This window comes from Dermochelys coriacea, chromosome 7 (genome assembly GCF_009764565.3).
Source record: "Dermochelys coriacea isolate rDerCor1 chromosome 7, rDerCor1.pri.v4, whole genome shotgun sequence".
In the NCBI taxonomy this organism is placed as follows: domain Eukaryota; kingdom Metazoa; phylum Chordata; order Testudines; family Dermochelyidae; genus Dermochelys; species Dermochelys coriacea.
In genome coordinates this window covers 29,681,383-29,696,247 of record NC_050074.1, presented here as the reverse complement: position 1 = coordinate 29,696,247, position 14,865 = coordinate 29,681,383, and the positions used below count along the sequence as shown (strand labels likewise).

The 14,865-nt window shown below is 46.0% G+C and overlaps 1 protein-coding gene and 1 long non-coding RNA gene across 18 annotated transcripts in view; both read right to left on the bottom strand.

Annotated features, from left to right (window-relative positions):
• The window catches only part of WNK2 (WNK lysine deficient protein kinase 2), a 187,444-nt gene extending 184,894 nt beyond the window's left edge, over positions 1 to 2,550 (bottom strand). For all 17 annotated transcript variants that reach the window (XM_038410290.2, XM_043519520.1, XM_038410289.2 and 14 more), the window contains exons 1-2: positions 2,190 to 2,550; positions 750 to 1,520 (exon numbers count right to left, since the gene is read on the bottom strand). In XM_038410290.2, the coding sequence (XP_038266218.1) occupies positions 750 to 1,427 (678 nt within the window). In that variant the 5' untranslated portion in view covers positions 1,428 to 1,520; positions 2,190 to 2,550. The remainder of the gene's footprint in view (positions 1 to 749; positions 1,521 to 2,189) is intronic.
• A 4,980-nt stretch (positions 2,551 to 7,530) lies between these two features.
• The window catches only part of LOC122461156, a 140,289-nt gene continuing 132,954 nt past the window's right edge, over positions 7,531 to 14,865 (bottom strand). The window contains exon 2 of the long non-coding RNA XR_006282926.1: positions 7,531 to 8,145. This is a non-coding gene — a long non-coding RNA (uncharacterized LOC122461156). The remainder of the gene's footprint in view (positions 8,146 to 14,865) is intronic.

Here is a 14,865-nt window from a genome sequence, read left to right as displayed (position 1 = left end):
CTTTAATTAGAGTTGTATTAATGTACTATTTCACCCTACAGGACTCAAAGGCTTAAAAAAAGTAGAGAGATACTGGGGGGTGGGGGGGACGGGACTTAGTTGTATTTGCTTAAAAAAAAAAAATACACCACACCACGACATCTGAAGCCACAAATTTTTGACTTTGCTGAAAGAAACTCAGATATGGCCAAAAATATATAAGCCATGTTTGATTAGAAAGTGCTTCCCAAGTTTCAATTCAGAATGAGCTTGTGACAGCTTAATAACCCTTTCAAAATAGAAGGTTTCAGTGGGAAGAGACCCTAGACCTCCAACCCCCATGTTTAGATTTGTAAAGGAAATAAATCTATTTTCTGCAATTGCATTTTAAGATCTTTAAATGTATTTAAGTTACAGACAGCTTGACTCCTGCTAAATCAAGTTACAGATGTCTCAAGTGTCAGTTTGAGTGACATATGACTACCCCCAGAAGCCTCTTCGGACAATCTCTGGGCAGCCAAGGGAAAAAATTCCTGACCTTCTCATCAGTCTCATCCTTAGCCCATTACATTGCCAGAAACGTCAGTGATCAAGCCCAGTGCTGAGGGGGTTAAGGAGGCTGGAGCCTACATAAGGTGGCAGCTTCTGAGCCAATGAAAACCTCATGCTATAGTTAGACGCAGGAGGATCAGCAACGGGGACTCTAAAGGCTGCGTTTGCAGCTCTGTAGATGGCACAGGCTGCGTCCTTAGCTGCCCAGCCCAGCTTACCTGAAGTTCACACCAAGCGACCTCCACCCAGGTCTCCGTGTCCAGCCCCTTGTAGACCGTTTTGAAGGACCCCCTGCCGAGCTCGATGTCAAACTTCAGGAACCGGCCGTCGGGCGAGGTGGAGACGGCTTTCATGTCGGCCTCCTCCTCCTCCGGCTCCTCCTTCCTGGACCTGGTCTGATCTTTGTCCGACGGCTCTTTCCTCTCCGCATCCCTGCCCGGCTCCTTCTGCTCCTCGGCCGCGGCCGGCCCCCCAGGGGCGGCCCCCTTGGGCTCCGCGGCGGGCTCGGCGGCCGCGGGCGGGAGCTCGACCTCCCCGTGCCGCCCCTTGGCCCTCTCCGCAATGATCCTCCTGGTTTTGGAGAGCAGGACGATCCGGCGCGGCTGGGCCGCGGAGAGCTCGAGAGGCGGCTCCTCCTGGTCCGAGTCCACCACGCTCCTCCGCAGGAACCGCAGGTGGCCTGCTCGGGGCTCCCTCGCGGCGGGCGGGCGGGGAAGGGGGACAGGGGCCGGGCCCCGCTCCGGCACCGCAGCGGTCTCCATGCCCGCCCGGCTGCGGCTGCCGAGCCCACCGACGGCCGCGCTCCCGTCAGCTGGCGGGGGCCGGGCAGCCGCAGCTGGAGACGCGCCGCCTCCCCCCCGCGGAGGGGCCGAGCTGGCAGCGCACCCAGTTTCCATTAGCGCTGAGGCTCCGGCTCCTGCCGCCGCCGCCGTCCCCGGAGCGGGGAAGTCACCATGGTCCGTCCGCCTGCGGGGCCCCGGCCCGGGCACCTGCGGGGAGGAGCGCAGCGCACTGACGCCCCCGCGGCCACCGGCCCCGCCCTCCCCAGAGCCCGTCCCTGGGGGGACCTGCTTCCCCCCTCCCCCACGCGCGCAGCCCCCTCCTCCCGCTGCCCCCGACCACCCTCACCCCACACCACCGCCCTCCCAGGCGGCTGGCCCCTCTTCCCCCCCCCCGCTAGGTTTCCACGCGGACTGCACCCCCCCCCCACTCGGAGCCCCCCCCCAGCCGGTGCCCCCTCCCCGGACTTGCCCCCTTTCCCTCCCCCGCCGTGGCACACTCCTCAGCGATGCTGCCGGCAGAGCGCTTCTGGCCGCAAAGCCATACGGGGCCTCCACCGCGCGGGAGGGTGGCTGGCTGGAGCCGAGGCCAATCCCGCCAGCCCTGCCCGCAGAGGCCGCGATTGCCGCAGCAGTCGGGGCGAGGGGGGCTCGTGCCGTTAATCCTTCGCCTTGGCGGGGTGGGGGAGCATGCATGGCACAAGCACGGGCATCTGCAGGCCGGGGGGGGGGCATCAAACAGGGGGCGGTGGCTGCTGCCTGCAAGCGTGCCGAATGCGCCAGCCCGCGGCAGGTGCCCCCAGCGGCACCCTGGAGCTGCTGCTTCACCTGCGGGCGGGCCCAACCCCAGCCCCCGACGCTGCACCGCCGGCTGCTCACCTTCCAAGGGGGGCCCGCCCCTCCTCGCAGCCATGGAAAGGGACCGGGCGCGCCCGGCCGCAGGGCTCCTGCTCCGACAGCCTAGCACCGCCGCCCCCTCTTCGCGGGAGCCTTCGCCTCCCTGCAGCCGCTGCCTCGAGCCTCCACCTGCCCAGCGCAGCCGGGGGCCAGCTCCCGGCTAACAATCACTGCGGGGGGGGGGGGTTACAGATCAGCCCTCGCCCCCTCCCCGCCTCAGCAGCGGGCCCCGTCCCTCGGCAGGCGGCCGCCCCCGGCCCAGGCGCCCGGCGCTTCGGTCAAGGGACCTCGCTCTCCACTGAGCGGCCCGGGCGCCTCCGCCAGCCAATGAGGAGCGCCGGGGGCGTGGGTCGCCGGCTAGACCCGCCTCGGGGAACAATGGGCGGGTGGGCGCGGGCCTGCCCGCCCCCAGCCGGCCTCACCCCGGGCCCCTGGGGCGGCCGCGGGCAGCACGTGTCCAGCGCTTCCCCGCCCTCAGCCTGTGGAGAAGCTGCGGCCCTACCCGGTGCCCTTATCCCTAGCGCGGGGAGAGCGGACGTCGGGCGTTCAGGGGTAGGGAGGATCAGATTGGGGCTGTGGCGGCGGGGCACGCGGGGGGGGAATAGATCGGAGGTAAGGGATGGAGGATTAACTGCGGGGGTCCCGAAGCAGGTTGGGCTGCCCAAGGAGGCGGGAGAGCAGATGGAAGAGGAAGGGGAGCAGGCTCGAAGGAGCCGGTGGAGAAGCCGCTCAAAGCGTATGCAAGGAAGCATCCTACTCCTAGAGGTAGTTGGGACCGGCTGCAGCGTGTGCTCAGCATGATGCTCCCAGCCACCGACTCTAGGGACAGTGAATTTTTGATCTCGGCTGAGCAGGTTAGGTGTCAGTCTCAAACCACTTGCAGCTTCCCCCGCTCTTAAAAAACCCAACCAACCACCAAAGAATCGGCTCGTGAACTGCTGTGCCCCGTGTGATATAATCGGCGGACTGGAAATAAAAGAGGCTATAGGGCAAGGGAGGGTGGAAGAATAGACGAGCACTTTTGTTCCATTGCACTGCAGTGTGTGGATGACTGCAGAATTACAAACATACCTGCAGCCTAGAGTGGTGGCTTCCCCCTCCCGCTGGAAGAGTAGCAATTATTTTTATTGAGATGGAGTAGGGATGAGGACCCCAGTCACTAGACTGTGACTCCACAGTGGTAGGCCTGTATAAACACAAAGAAATTGGCCCTTTATCCAGAGCCAGCCCTTGGGTATGGCGAATCCTGGCAACTGCTACGGGCCCCACGCTTCAGTGTGCATATGTCATGCAGGGGGCGCTAGGCCAGCCCAGGGGGAGTGGGGCTAGGGGTGCCAGGCTGGCCCAGGGGATGGGGCTAGGGGCCAGGCCAGCCCGGGTGGCTAGCGGGGGGACCTGGCGCAGGCAGCAGAGGTCAGGCCCACACTCACCGGCAGGAAGCTCACATTGTATTTCTTTTTCGGGCTCGGCGTCACAGGGCTCAGGCTCAATCTCCAGCAGCAGAAGCAACGACCTCAGGCTGCCTGCCGCTGCACCAGCCATCAGCATCCTACCACTGCCAGAACATGCCAGCGCCAGGCTCACCCCCTCCATTGCCTCTAACCCGGACCCCTCCCTTTTCTGGGGCCCCCCCAGCACAGAGGGCCCCCTTGCCCCTAGCACAGGTGCCACTCTCTATTGTCTCTCACCCCCCAGTACTGCTGTCCCCACCCCACACCAGATTTCATCCTGTATAAAAAACGTGAAGGGGGGCCATATACAGTGATTTGTCCCGGGCCCCCATCTAGGGACGGCCATGTCTATATCCCAAACAGCTTACACTCTGATGTATAATTGAGACATATAAGAGAGACTATAACACTCTTCCATGTCCATTTACCATTATTTGAGCTACATCAAGTCTAAAAAAGAATTAGGAATAAAAACCATGTGAATTAGTTTATGAGAGTTCATGGAGGGGATAGATAATGGGATAGAGAGCCTTTCTGCTCAAAGCTGCTACTTTGAATTCACCACATGTCAAAAATGACTGAAATCTCTGCATGCTGTTGGCAAATCAGAAGCGACTGTGAAATAAGTTGTGAAATAAGTTCAGTCCTCATGAATAATATCCACATCACATAAATAGGTCACTGCTACTGACAGTGGTAGCGGCAGGAAAGATGCAAAGCCCTGACCAGAGCTGAAGACTAAACTTCTCTCCCCTCTGGCAGAGGTCCCTTTAAGTCACGTTTGAGACAGAAGCACAACCCTTTAGCAAAGCTTGCATGAGCTGTAGTTGTGGTGGTGGTGTTCTGTAAGTAAATAAAAGGGTTCCAGGCTCCAGTATTGTCAAGCTTTCAGATCACACTAACACACAAACAAAGCAATTAAGTTAAAAAAATTAAGAAGAAAGAAGGTCCAGCAATATGGTTCCTGAGGGTGTTATTTCTGAATATGAAGAAGCTGGTTACTTAGGAAATCACAGATAATTAAAAGACAGACAAAGATTATTAAAAATGTAATATTTTATAAGAAAACAGATGGTATGTAAATGATGTAAGAACAGTGGTGCTTTCATTTTAAGAAATATGCTTAATGTCTTTGATCATTATAATTTCGGTGTTAATTGGTGCATTGTATTTTTTTACTGAAGTGCTCAGACTTATTACTTATAATTATATTTGAAGGACTTAAAATTGTTCGCACCTGTACATAATAAAAGGAAGAATTACATACTGGTAATTCTGTAGGTCACAATCTCTTCTCTATGGATAGCAGATTACAGAACAGACAGTATTATAATGCTACCACTAGAGAAGCAATGAGTGTGAAAAGCTCTTAAACCCTAGTGCTGGTTATTATAAGATTGACCAAGAACAATCTCTCCAGCTAGAGAAATATAGAAAGAAACAGCCGACAAGGAAATAAAATAAGCAACAGCATACCAGCCAACAGGGAGGATGGTAGGAAGTAGGGTAGAACAGAGTATGAGACAAACAATTACTGATAAGTAAATTTTCTCTTGTACGTACTTTTTTCTTTCCTCCTACAATAGTAGATGAAAAGGACAGACAGTTTATTAGCAGATAATAATCCCACGAAGCAAAACTGCCACGTTCTGCTGTCTGGCAAGAACCTGCAGCCAAAGAAGGCACCCCGAGAAGCAGAGAGGCCCAGTTGATAGTAACATAAAAAGGAGCGAAGAGATGATCATGGTCACTGCTTTACACACCTTGGAAATTAGTGCCTTAACACACAGTCTATAAAGGGGCAGCTTCTCTAACCAAACAGCATCTGACAGGCTACCAGACTGGTCAAACCCTGTGAGAATGCAGTCTCAGGCCCACCTAGCAATAGCAACTTGTAACCCTCAAAGGAAGGAAACAGTTGCCTTAATTTTTTGAAGTTCTGAGAACAGGGACGATGAAACTTGAGAACCTGCTTACGTCCACCAAATGCAGCCTCTTGGCATTGTTAGGTGGGGAAAATGCCAGTTTTGGACAGAGAAAGGGAGTGCTAAGACTAAATTGTTCAGGTGAAATTGACTATCCACCTTGGGAACAAGTTCTGGAGAAAGCCAAAACAACAAAAATGCCCTTCTGTAAAGAGAGAAGAATAGGGGAGAGAGATTATGAGAATTTGATTTACTCGCTCATTTGGCTTAGGTCACTGCAATAAGCAGGGCCATTTTAAAGGAAAGAAGTCTTCCCTAAAGGCTCAAATTAGGGATACATCAGAAACTGGGAGAGGAGGATCGAGTCCTGCTGAAGGATTACTTGATGAATCACTCGCCTTTGAGACCCTTCTTGAACAGGGACAAAGAAATGCAAAGCATATTAGGATGAGCAAGATAAGACAGTAATGCTCCTGGTGCCACATGAAGATCTTCCAGATCTGAGAGTAAAAGTAAGATGTAGAAGGACTTTCCACTGCTCCCCAGACAGTCTGGAACTTCAGTGGAGAAATCCTCATTAAAATCCTCTGTTCAATTTGCAGGAGCCAAGCAGATAAGAAGGTGGTTGAAGAACACATGGGTGACTCGTGGGAGATACCACAATTTATTTTTCCCCCACAATAAAAGAAGCAGCCTGGCCCAATGAAGCCGTATTCAAGTCCCACTGAAGGACAGCATAGTTGAAGGAGCTCTGTGGAGTCAATGAACATGATCATATATTGACTATCTGCACACTCTACGAGTGACGTCTCATATTGCCAACTCCCCTGGGCAGAGCTTACCTTGTAGGGAGAGCTTGGAAGAGTACCATCACCTTTCTTTCTGCCAGATCTGCTCCTTGATTAAGTTATCCTAAAATTGACAGCTAGGTTTAAAGTTTCTATTTAGTTATTTATCTGCCTTGATTTCCAGTTGAAAGACTTTCTGGTCCTGATCCTACAATTGAACCCAAATGGGTTACCAAACTGACTTCAATAAAGCTATTTGTGGACATAAATTTCTGCCTGTTTGGTTCCAGCTGCAGGGGCAGGGCCTGTATTACTAGCAGAGTCCAGAAATAAGTTTCACTTACACATGCTCTTTTGTATATGCAGTGTTGTTACAGCTGTGTCAGTCCCAGGATATTACAGAGACAAAATGGGTGAGGCAATATCTTTTATTGGACCAATTTCTGTCCAATAAGCTCAAAACTTTGTTTCTCTTCCCAACAGAAGTTGGTCCACCTCACCTCACCCATATTACCTCACTCACCTTGTCTCTCTCATCACTTTGGTACAGGATAAAATGGCTTGAAAGAATACCTCCCATTTCAACCTCCATGCAACTATTATCATGGAAAATTATGTGAAAGAGCCATTTTTAAAGTTCCTGGTTAAAAAAAAATCCATCTGTTTTAAAAAAGTTCCTCTTTTCCTTTTGCAATCTGTTGTAACTCTACAGAGTTATGATAAATAATATAATTGAACTCAATGGCAAAATTCACATGCGGGCAAGTATTTGGCTCTTTTTTATGTTACTTGAGACTCTCAGAATATGTTAATATGGTTTTGAGCAGGGAAATAGCCTCTTCTATTTTAGACCATGGAATTATACTTTACCAGCAAGCCCATCTGCCTTAAAGAAATTAGGTTCATTGTGGAACAAAAATGACAGGTTTGTCTAGGAATATAATAGTACTAGCCATCATTCTTCATTGCCTGTGATAGGTGTAGAAAGTGAGGCACAATTTCTACTATGTTTAATTAAAAACTAGCAATAGCTTGTATTTTCTCCAAACAATATTGCTTATAGTATTTAGCCTATTGATATTGTATTTTCTTAGGATTTACAGAGGAGATGAGACTGTATAAACCTGTTCCACAAAAACATTCCTTTACCACTGTAAATATTAATATGAGTAAACTTCATTGTTTTAGGAAGAAAAAGGAACCAGGGATGTGCTATACAGAGAGTATATGTTAGGGTACAGTGACTGTAAACATGTCATTATGATCTATGTCTTAACTTTCAGGCACTTCCGCGACAATATTTGGTTAACTAAACACAACACACATTCACAGGTGAACAATGAAGTAAAAACATATTGTGGCACAAACTGAAAACAAAAACAAATTAAATGTAAGCACTACACTTTTTTGAAGATCCACTCATAATTAAAGTTTCATCTTTAACTCCTCTGTTTGTGCTTAGGATACACACAGTAGCATCACTTCCTGACACAGAGACCTCACACCCCAGAAACCCGTTGAGATACTGAGCCAAGTTAAGCATTCAGAAACAAAGTAAAAATGGAGTTTCAACCCCCAAGATGATTGAAGTACGTGGCCTTTGGCTTTTCAATGCTGAATGCAGCTGTGGCATGGTAAAATCCCAATTTATCACAGTTTGTCACATCATCTTATCTCCGTGGAACGCTCTTCTGCCGTGCAGTTTTACCACGGTGAATCTGAATTTGTGGAAGACAATTATGTAGCATTTCAACTAGCTGAAAGAGTTCTATCGCTGTAAGAAATGAGCGAGAGAGAATCTTGAATTATACAAGACAGTTAATGTGCACGTATCAACATTTATGTGCAGATTTATATTTCTACAAACCACTGCTTCATATGATCATGTGTGTGTCTAATGACTCCCTCTCTTGTACGTCAGAAGAAGAAAGTATCAAATGCCATAGTAACGCTCCTGGACAAGCGATGAATGCTTTTTTTTTTTCCTTGCACTGATTTTAAGTATGAAAAGACTGGGAACTGAAGCCAATGTGTTGCAGATACCCTGTAGCCAGCTCTGGATATTCTTTAATATATGTAACATCCATTTTTAGCATGTGGCAAACACACATTGTCATGTAAAAGTATCTCATTTACTTCCAGTATCTGGTAAGTTCCACGGTAGGAAGGGACTAAAAATTATTTGGGAAACATTTAATTGAAAAAGAGTTGCAAAGCTTCTGCTTCCGCTTTCTAAGAAGGAGCCTGATAAGGCCTTGATCCTGGCACACAACTGCTTTCAGGATTTTTCTAGTTTGTTTCCCCTCTACCTCCATTTGACCATTGGGACAGAGAGCTGCCCATAGAAACCTCTATTTCTCTAGGAACGTGCTGAGAAGACATAGGTGCAGATGGCATACTGCATCAGGAATGAGTTTAGAGGATGATCACTACTGGCCATTGACTATCAATGAGACATTAACACCCACAAAGGACCTGCAGGGGGGACCAAGTTTCAGGGGTCAAGCCTCTTTAGATCAGTTAGAACTCAGCTGATGTGAATTTGTTTATTGATTTAGCACAAATAAAAAAGTGTTAGGTGGCCATTAGAAACCAGGAATTAACGAGAGCTGCAGAGCTCAGGAGTTAATGAGATCTGTAGAGCAATTAGTCTGCATTACACAAGAAGGTGTAGAGGGTACCAAGGGTCAGAACAGTATACAAGGCTTGATCTTAGAAAAAGGCTCTGAGTTTAAGTTTCCCAGATGAAAATGTATCTAGCCTAGGACCTGATTCACCTGTCTTTGAAGTGACTTGTTATTGATTTCAATGGAAGCAGGATCAGGATTTACTTGTCAAATAAATGAGGGGCTTGAATCTAGCTGTTCATTATTTAATTCTTTGGTTTGGTGGGGGAGAAAACTTTAAATAGAGAAAAAACAGCATAACATACCCCTCACAAATTCTGAGTAATACAGAGCAAAATCTATTTTACAGGATTCAACAGAAGAAAAAAATTTCTTCCTTGCTAAAATTAATTCCAAGCTGCGGGATGAAACATAATACTTTGGACTGCTATAACACCTCCCACCTGAAGATCTTACAAATATTAAGATATTAATCTCAAAACAGCACTTATTTAAAAAATGAGCACATACTGTTCATTTCTTTACTTTCAGAGGGAGGGATTATATTAACATTTGGGATCTGACACTTTCTTTATCAGGCCTAGTTTAAAGTAAACTCTTGTTTTTGAATCTTTGATGTGGCTTTTCCTTAGTTCTCATATTACAGTAACATGCCAGCTTTGTTTCTTTGTTCTCCGGTTACAGAGACAAGCTATCATTTTACAAGTAGAATCCATACACCGGTTTGGAAAAGAACATTCATCGGAGCCTAAATCACTAAACTCCAACAAGTGGCAGAGTAGAGAATGTGTAACTTGGAGAAACAAGAAGCCAGTGCTTTAGAATGACTTTATGAGTGGCTCTTTGTGCTCTTTGCACAGGCTAACACAATGAAGCATGTGTGTCCTCTTGGTTTATTAACCAAATAACTTCCCTGCCCCTACCCATACCTCTTGAGCATGGAAGGATGAATAATGATGGGTGAGTAATGTCAGGAAACAGAGGACAAAGGCCCTGCAACAAAATTTGAGTATGCACTGTGTTAGGCCCTGATCTTGCAAAAATGATTAACTATACTCCTGAGATTAGCCCCTTTGACTATGATGCTAGCTGTGTGGGTGAACTTACTCACATATGTTGTTTCCAGCTTTAGAGCATGCACTTAGGCCAAACAAGGCCATCGTATTATTTATTTGCATTGTGGTAGCACTTAAGAGCCCTAGTCATGGACCAGGACCCCACTGTGCTAGGCACTGTACACACAGAACAAGCAGATGGTCCCTGCCCCAAAGATCTTACAGTCAAAGGCTATGTCTCCACTAGGAGCTGGGGGTGGATTCCACTGCATGTGTACACATACTTGGGCCAGTTCTCAGTGAGTATAAATAGCAGCCTTGGTAGCACAGAGAGTGGCAGCGGAGGAACGGCTGAGGCATGCCAAGTACAATCCTGCCTGAAACTGGTGGATATGTACTCTGCACAGCTCAGCCTTGCTTCCACGGCCACTACCTGTGCTACCATAGCTACAGTGATATTTATACTTGTACTAGCTTGATGAGAGGAGGGGAATATCAACCAGCTCATAGAGCAGACGTAGCCTAAGTAATTAGGAATCTAAACTGTATTCTGAATACAGGAAAAGTAGATCACATGCAAATGGATTCCACATTTTGAGTGCTTTGCCCTGGAGTTTTTTTTTCCTTACTGAACTTACAAACGACAGTATTTTTAGGCCCCATTATTTAAAGAGCTTCACAAATCCCAGTGAATACAAGTTTTTCCTTTACAATGAAGACAATTTAAACGTCATTATTCCCTTTCAGTGTTTGTTTCATGCCAGCCAGAGACTAACACAAAACAAATTAAATTATTCATTCTCGTCTTACCAGCTAAAATGAGTAACGTGCAGAAAACAAACAAACAGTGAGAAGCAAAATTAGAATTTGCAAACTTTGAGTGTTAGTAATCTGAATAAGTGGTTATAAGTAAACAGACAAGAATTTAAAGAACTTAGCAGAGGTCCAAATATTTAGGTTTAATTTTAAATGATATTAGAACTGTTTCAATGAAAAGTGAAAGAGAGGGAGTAAATCTGAATTTTGGAGCAAATAGTTTATTTGGATTTCACATTCCCCTACAGTATTTGCTATTTAGACACTGCAGCATCTGACTAATCCACAAGAACCAGAAAGTATAAGTGACTGGTAATTATAAACAAAAGGGAAAGTGATTAATCTATTCCCATTGTCCAAGTGGAGTATAAAAAGTTTAATTTTACAAGTTTCAGATTCAGTCATCTAAAAGGATATTTTCATGTTCGCACCTTTTTTTGTTCTGTGTTTGTACAATGCATAACACAATGGGATCCTGGTTCATGAGTGGGGCTCCTAAATAAATTAGTAATAATCATAATCATGTATTGCTTGTAAATCACTTTGAAACAAAAGAGTTTATAAATGCTTGTTATCATCAGTCTGGCAACATCCCTTTACAAAACATATGACATTCATGTTGATAGTTTCTCTCTTAAATACAAGGTCAACCTAATTTTTAGTGGGTGTGTTTTCCAAATAAAAGATAAGGAGTTTGTGAGACCCTGTATCAAGGTCACATTAAAAGCAGCTGTCACAGCAGTTTTCAAAAGAGACCTACACAGATAGTTTAAAAACCAACAACAAAAAAAGAGGGTGTGCCAGAACTTGGGGAGTGGAAATTAACTTCAGAGGCCCTCAGACCTAATTTTTGTTTCATAGATTTTAGGTGTTCAAAATAATCAAATGTAAAATGAAAGGAGAGAAGTGAGTGAAAAATAGATTCGACAATAGATTCTAGTTTATGTGGTGCCTTTCAAAGAATAGTCATCACACAAGCATCCCCATAATATCCTTCTCTTGAGCTGTTGCCATGTGACTGTTATTTGGTGGACAGGTGGCTTCCAGTAGACCGTGCTTATGATACACAGCAGTGAATACCTATCATCTTAATTGGCAAAAATTGTCAGTGTTAGCAGACACACCAAGGTCTGACTGTGCATAAATCCAAACTACCTTCTCAATATCTACTGCTTTCCTTAGATCAGGTTTGAAACAAATTGGTAGGACAGCATGGAAGCATCAGAACTGCTGCCGCCATATTTGGTATAAGTGGACGTCCATTGCTCAGGCCTGTCAATCTAGCACTCATCACAAACACTAAATTTACTAAGCAAAAGCCCCAAAAGTCATGATTTATCTTTAAAAAAAATTACTTAGCTCCTAAGCCAGATCTGGATGGTCAATAAGATCATGAACGTGCAAAGACTTGGGGCTTGTCTACACTCTGCACTAGTCCGCTCTAGATAAGTGTAAATTCTAGTGCGCACTGGCATGCTGTACTACAATGGGCCTATGTAGACCCTGCTGGCACAAGCTAAAAGTTCCCTAGCGTACATTAGCGTAGCACTGTTTGAAATGGGACTACATTAATGTGCACTAGCAACCTTTTAGTGGGGGGGAGGAGAATAGGGTGGGGGAGGATTGAGGGAGCTCCACTCCTATGTAAATTCACATGCATCTGGGGGATGGGCTGTTCCCTGATGTGCAGGAGGCGCTGGGAGGGAGGGAGAGGTGGGAGGATGGGGGCGCTCGGGGGAGAGGGTGGAAAGAGGCAGGGAAGAGGAGGGGCAGAGGTGAAGTGGGGGAAGGAAGAGGTGGGTGGGGCCTTGGGGGAAGGGTTGGAGTGGGGGCAGGGTTGAGCAGGGGGTCTTGAGGGTTCACGGCAAAATTGGGTTACTAAAGTTTGAGAACCGCTGCTCTAAGTATTTATGTTAGCCACTGTGCTTTTTCCTTATTTGACAGTCAAAAATTGTATTTGTAGGAAATCCGTCATTGAAATGCGTGAGACAGCTGAATAGTTTGAATTATTCCCATTTACAAGACAGAATCATAAATTAAAACAAAGACGTATCAGGAAGTCAGTGTGGCCAAAATGTAAATGTTTTAGGAGTCACCTGTTCCGCATAAATGGCCTTACTCAGCATTTCCTGCATGTTCTGTTCCACCTTGTTGTTAGTCAGATCCTCCAAAGATCTTACCAAGGTTGTCTGGCAAAAAACAGAGAAGTGAGGACCTGGGGACAGATTCTCAGCTGATGTAAATTGTCATCTCTCTCCACTTCATTGGAGCTTAGAATCTGCCCTGTCGTTTTTGACAGGTCTTAAGAAGCAAAGAGAACCCTTTCCTTCTCCCTCCCAGTTTAAAACTCTGAAGTGTTTTTTGTGTGGTTTTGCTTCACAGATCACTTTTAAGCTGGTGTAATCAGTCACCAGTGATCCTTGGGTAGTAGATGTTTAACACTCCAGAGAGAAATTTCTTGGAGTGGTCTCTGCTCTGTTGCTGAATAGAACTTTCAAACTTTTGAAATAGACACAATTCCTAGAAAAATCTATCCCCGGGTATAATATGGAATTAGAACTAGTTAAATACTATTTATTACACATTGCATCATATTGAATCTTTTAATGAATGTCACTATTTGTTAATAGTTTATCAGATGATTATTTGTTTTGAGTACTCCACCGGGACTACTCTGAACCATTGTACAAGAAAATTTTAGAAGTTGTGAGGATTTGTAGATAGACCCAGAGATCTAGTCAATAAAGCTTCAAGTTCTTTTTAATACACTAAGGTAAGGCTGACAGTAACTTGAGACACACATTGCTTTACAATTAAAAACAAAACAAAAAAAATCAGTTCTTTATTAGAAATAACTGGGTGACTGGGCAACAAAATGGAAGATGAAATTCAATGTTGATAAATGCAAAGCATTGCACATTGGAAAACAATCCCACTTATACATACAAAAGGATGGGATCCAAGTTACCTGTTATCACTCAAGAAAGATCTTCGAGTCATTGTGGATAGTTCTCTGAAAACATCTGCTCAATGTGCATCAGCAATCAAAGCTAGCAGAAATGTTAGGAACCATTAGGAAAGGGGTGGATAATAAGGCAGAAAATATCATAATGCCACAATATAAATCCATGGTACGCCCACTCTTTGAATAATACATGCAGTTCTGGTCACCCCATCTCAAAAAAGATACCTTGGAATTGGAAAAGGTACAGAGAAGGGGAACAAAAATGATTAAGGGTATGGAACAGCTTCCGTATGAGGAGAGATTAAAAAGACTGGGCCTGCTCAGCTTGGAAAAGAGACAACTCAGAGGGGACATGATCAAGGTCTATAAAATCATGACTGGTGTGGAGAAAGTGAATAGGGAAGTGTTATTTACCCCTTCTCATAACACAAAACCAAGGGTCACCCAATGAAATTAATAGGCAGCAGGTTTAAAACAAACAAAAGGAAGTACTTCTTCTCAGAAAACACAGGCAACCTGTGGAACTCATTGTCAGGGGATGTTGTGAAGGCCAAAAGTTTAATGGGGTTCAAAAAAGAATTAGATAAGTTCATGGAGGATAGGTCCATCAATGGCTATTAGCCAAGATGGTCAGGGATGCAATCCCATGCTCTGGGTGTCCCTAGCCTCTGTTTGCCAGAAGCTGAAAGTGGACGACAGGGGATGGATCACCTGATAATTTGCCTGATATGTTCATTCCCTCTGAAGCATCTGGCATTGGTCACTGTCGGAAGACAGGATACTGGGCTAGATAGACCACTGGTCTGACCCAGTGCGGCCCTTCCTATGTTATTGCCAACATCATCAATCATATACAAGATATACTATTACATGCCACATATCAGGTTTTGAATTCTGAATTTAGCATGGCATTTTTTCAGCAAATGGAAATCAGATCCATTTTTAGCGTAAGCAGGCCATCTGTCCCAGATAGCCCTCCGTACAGGGTATATAATGCTCCTCAGTCCTTATAACATAGCTCATGAATTCCA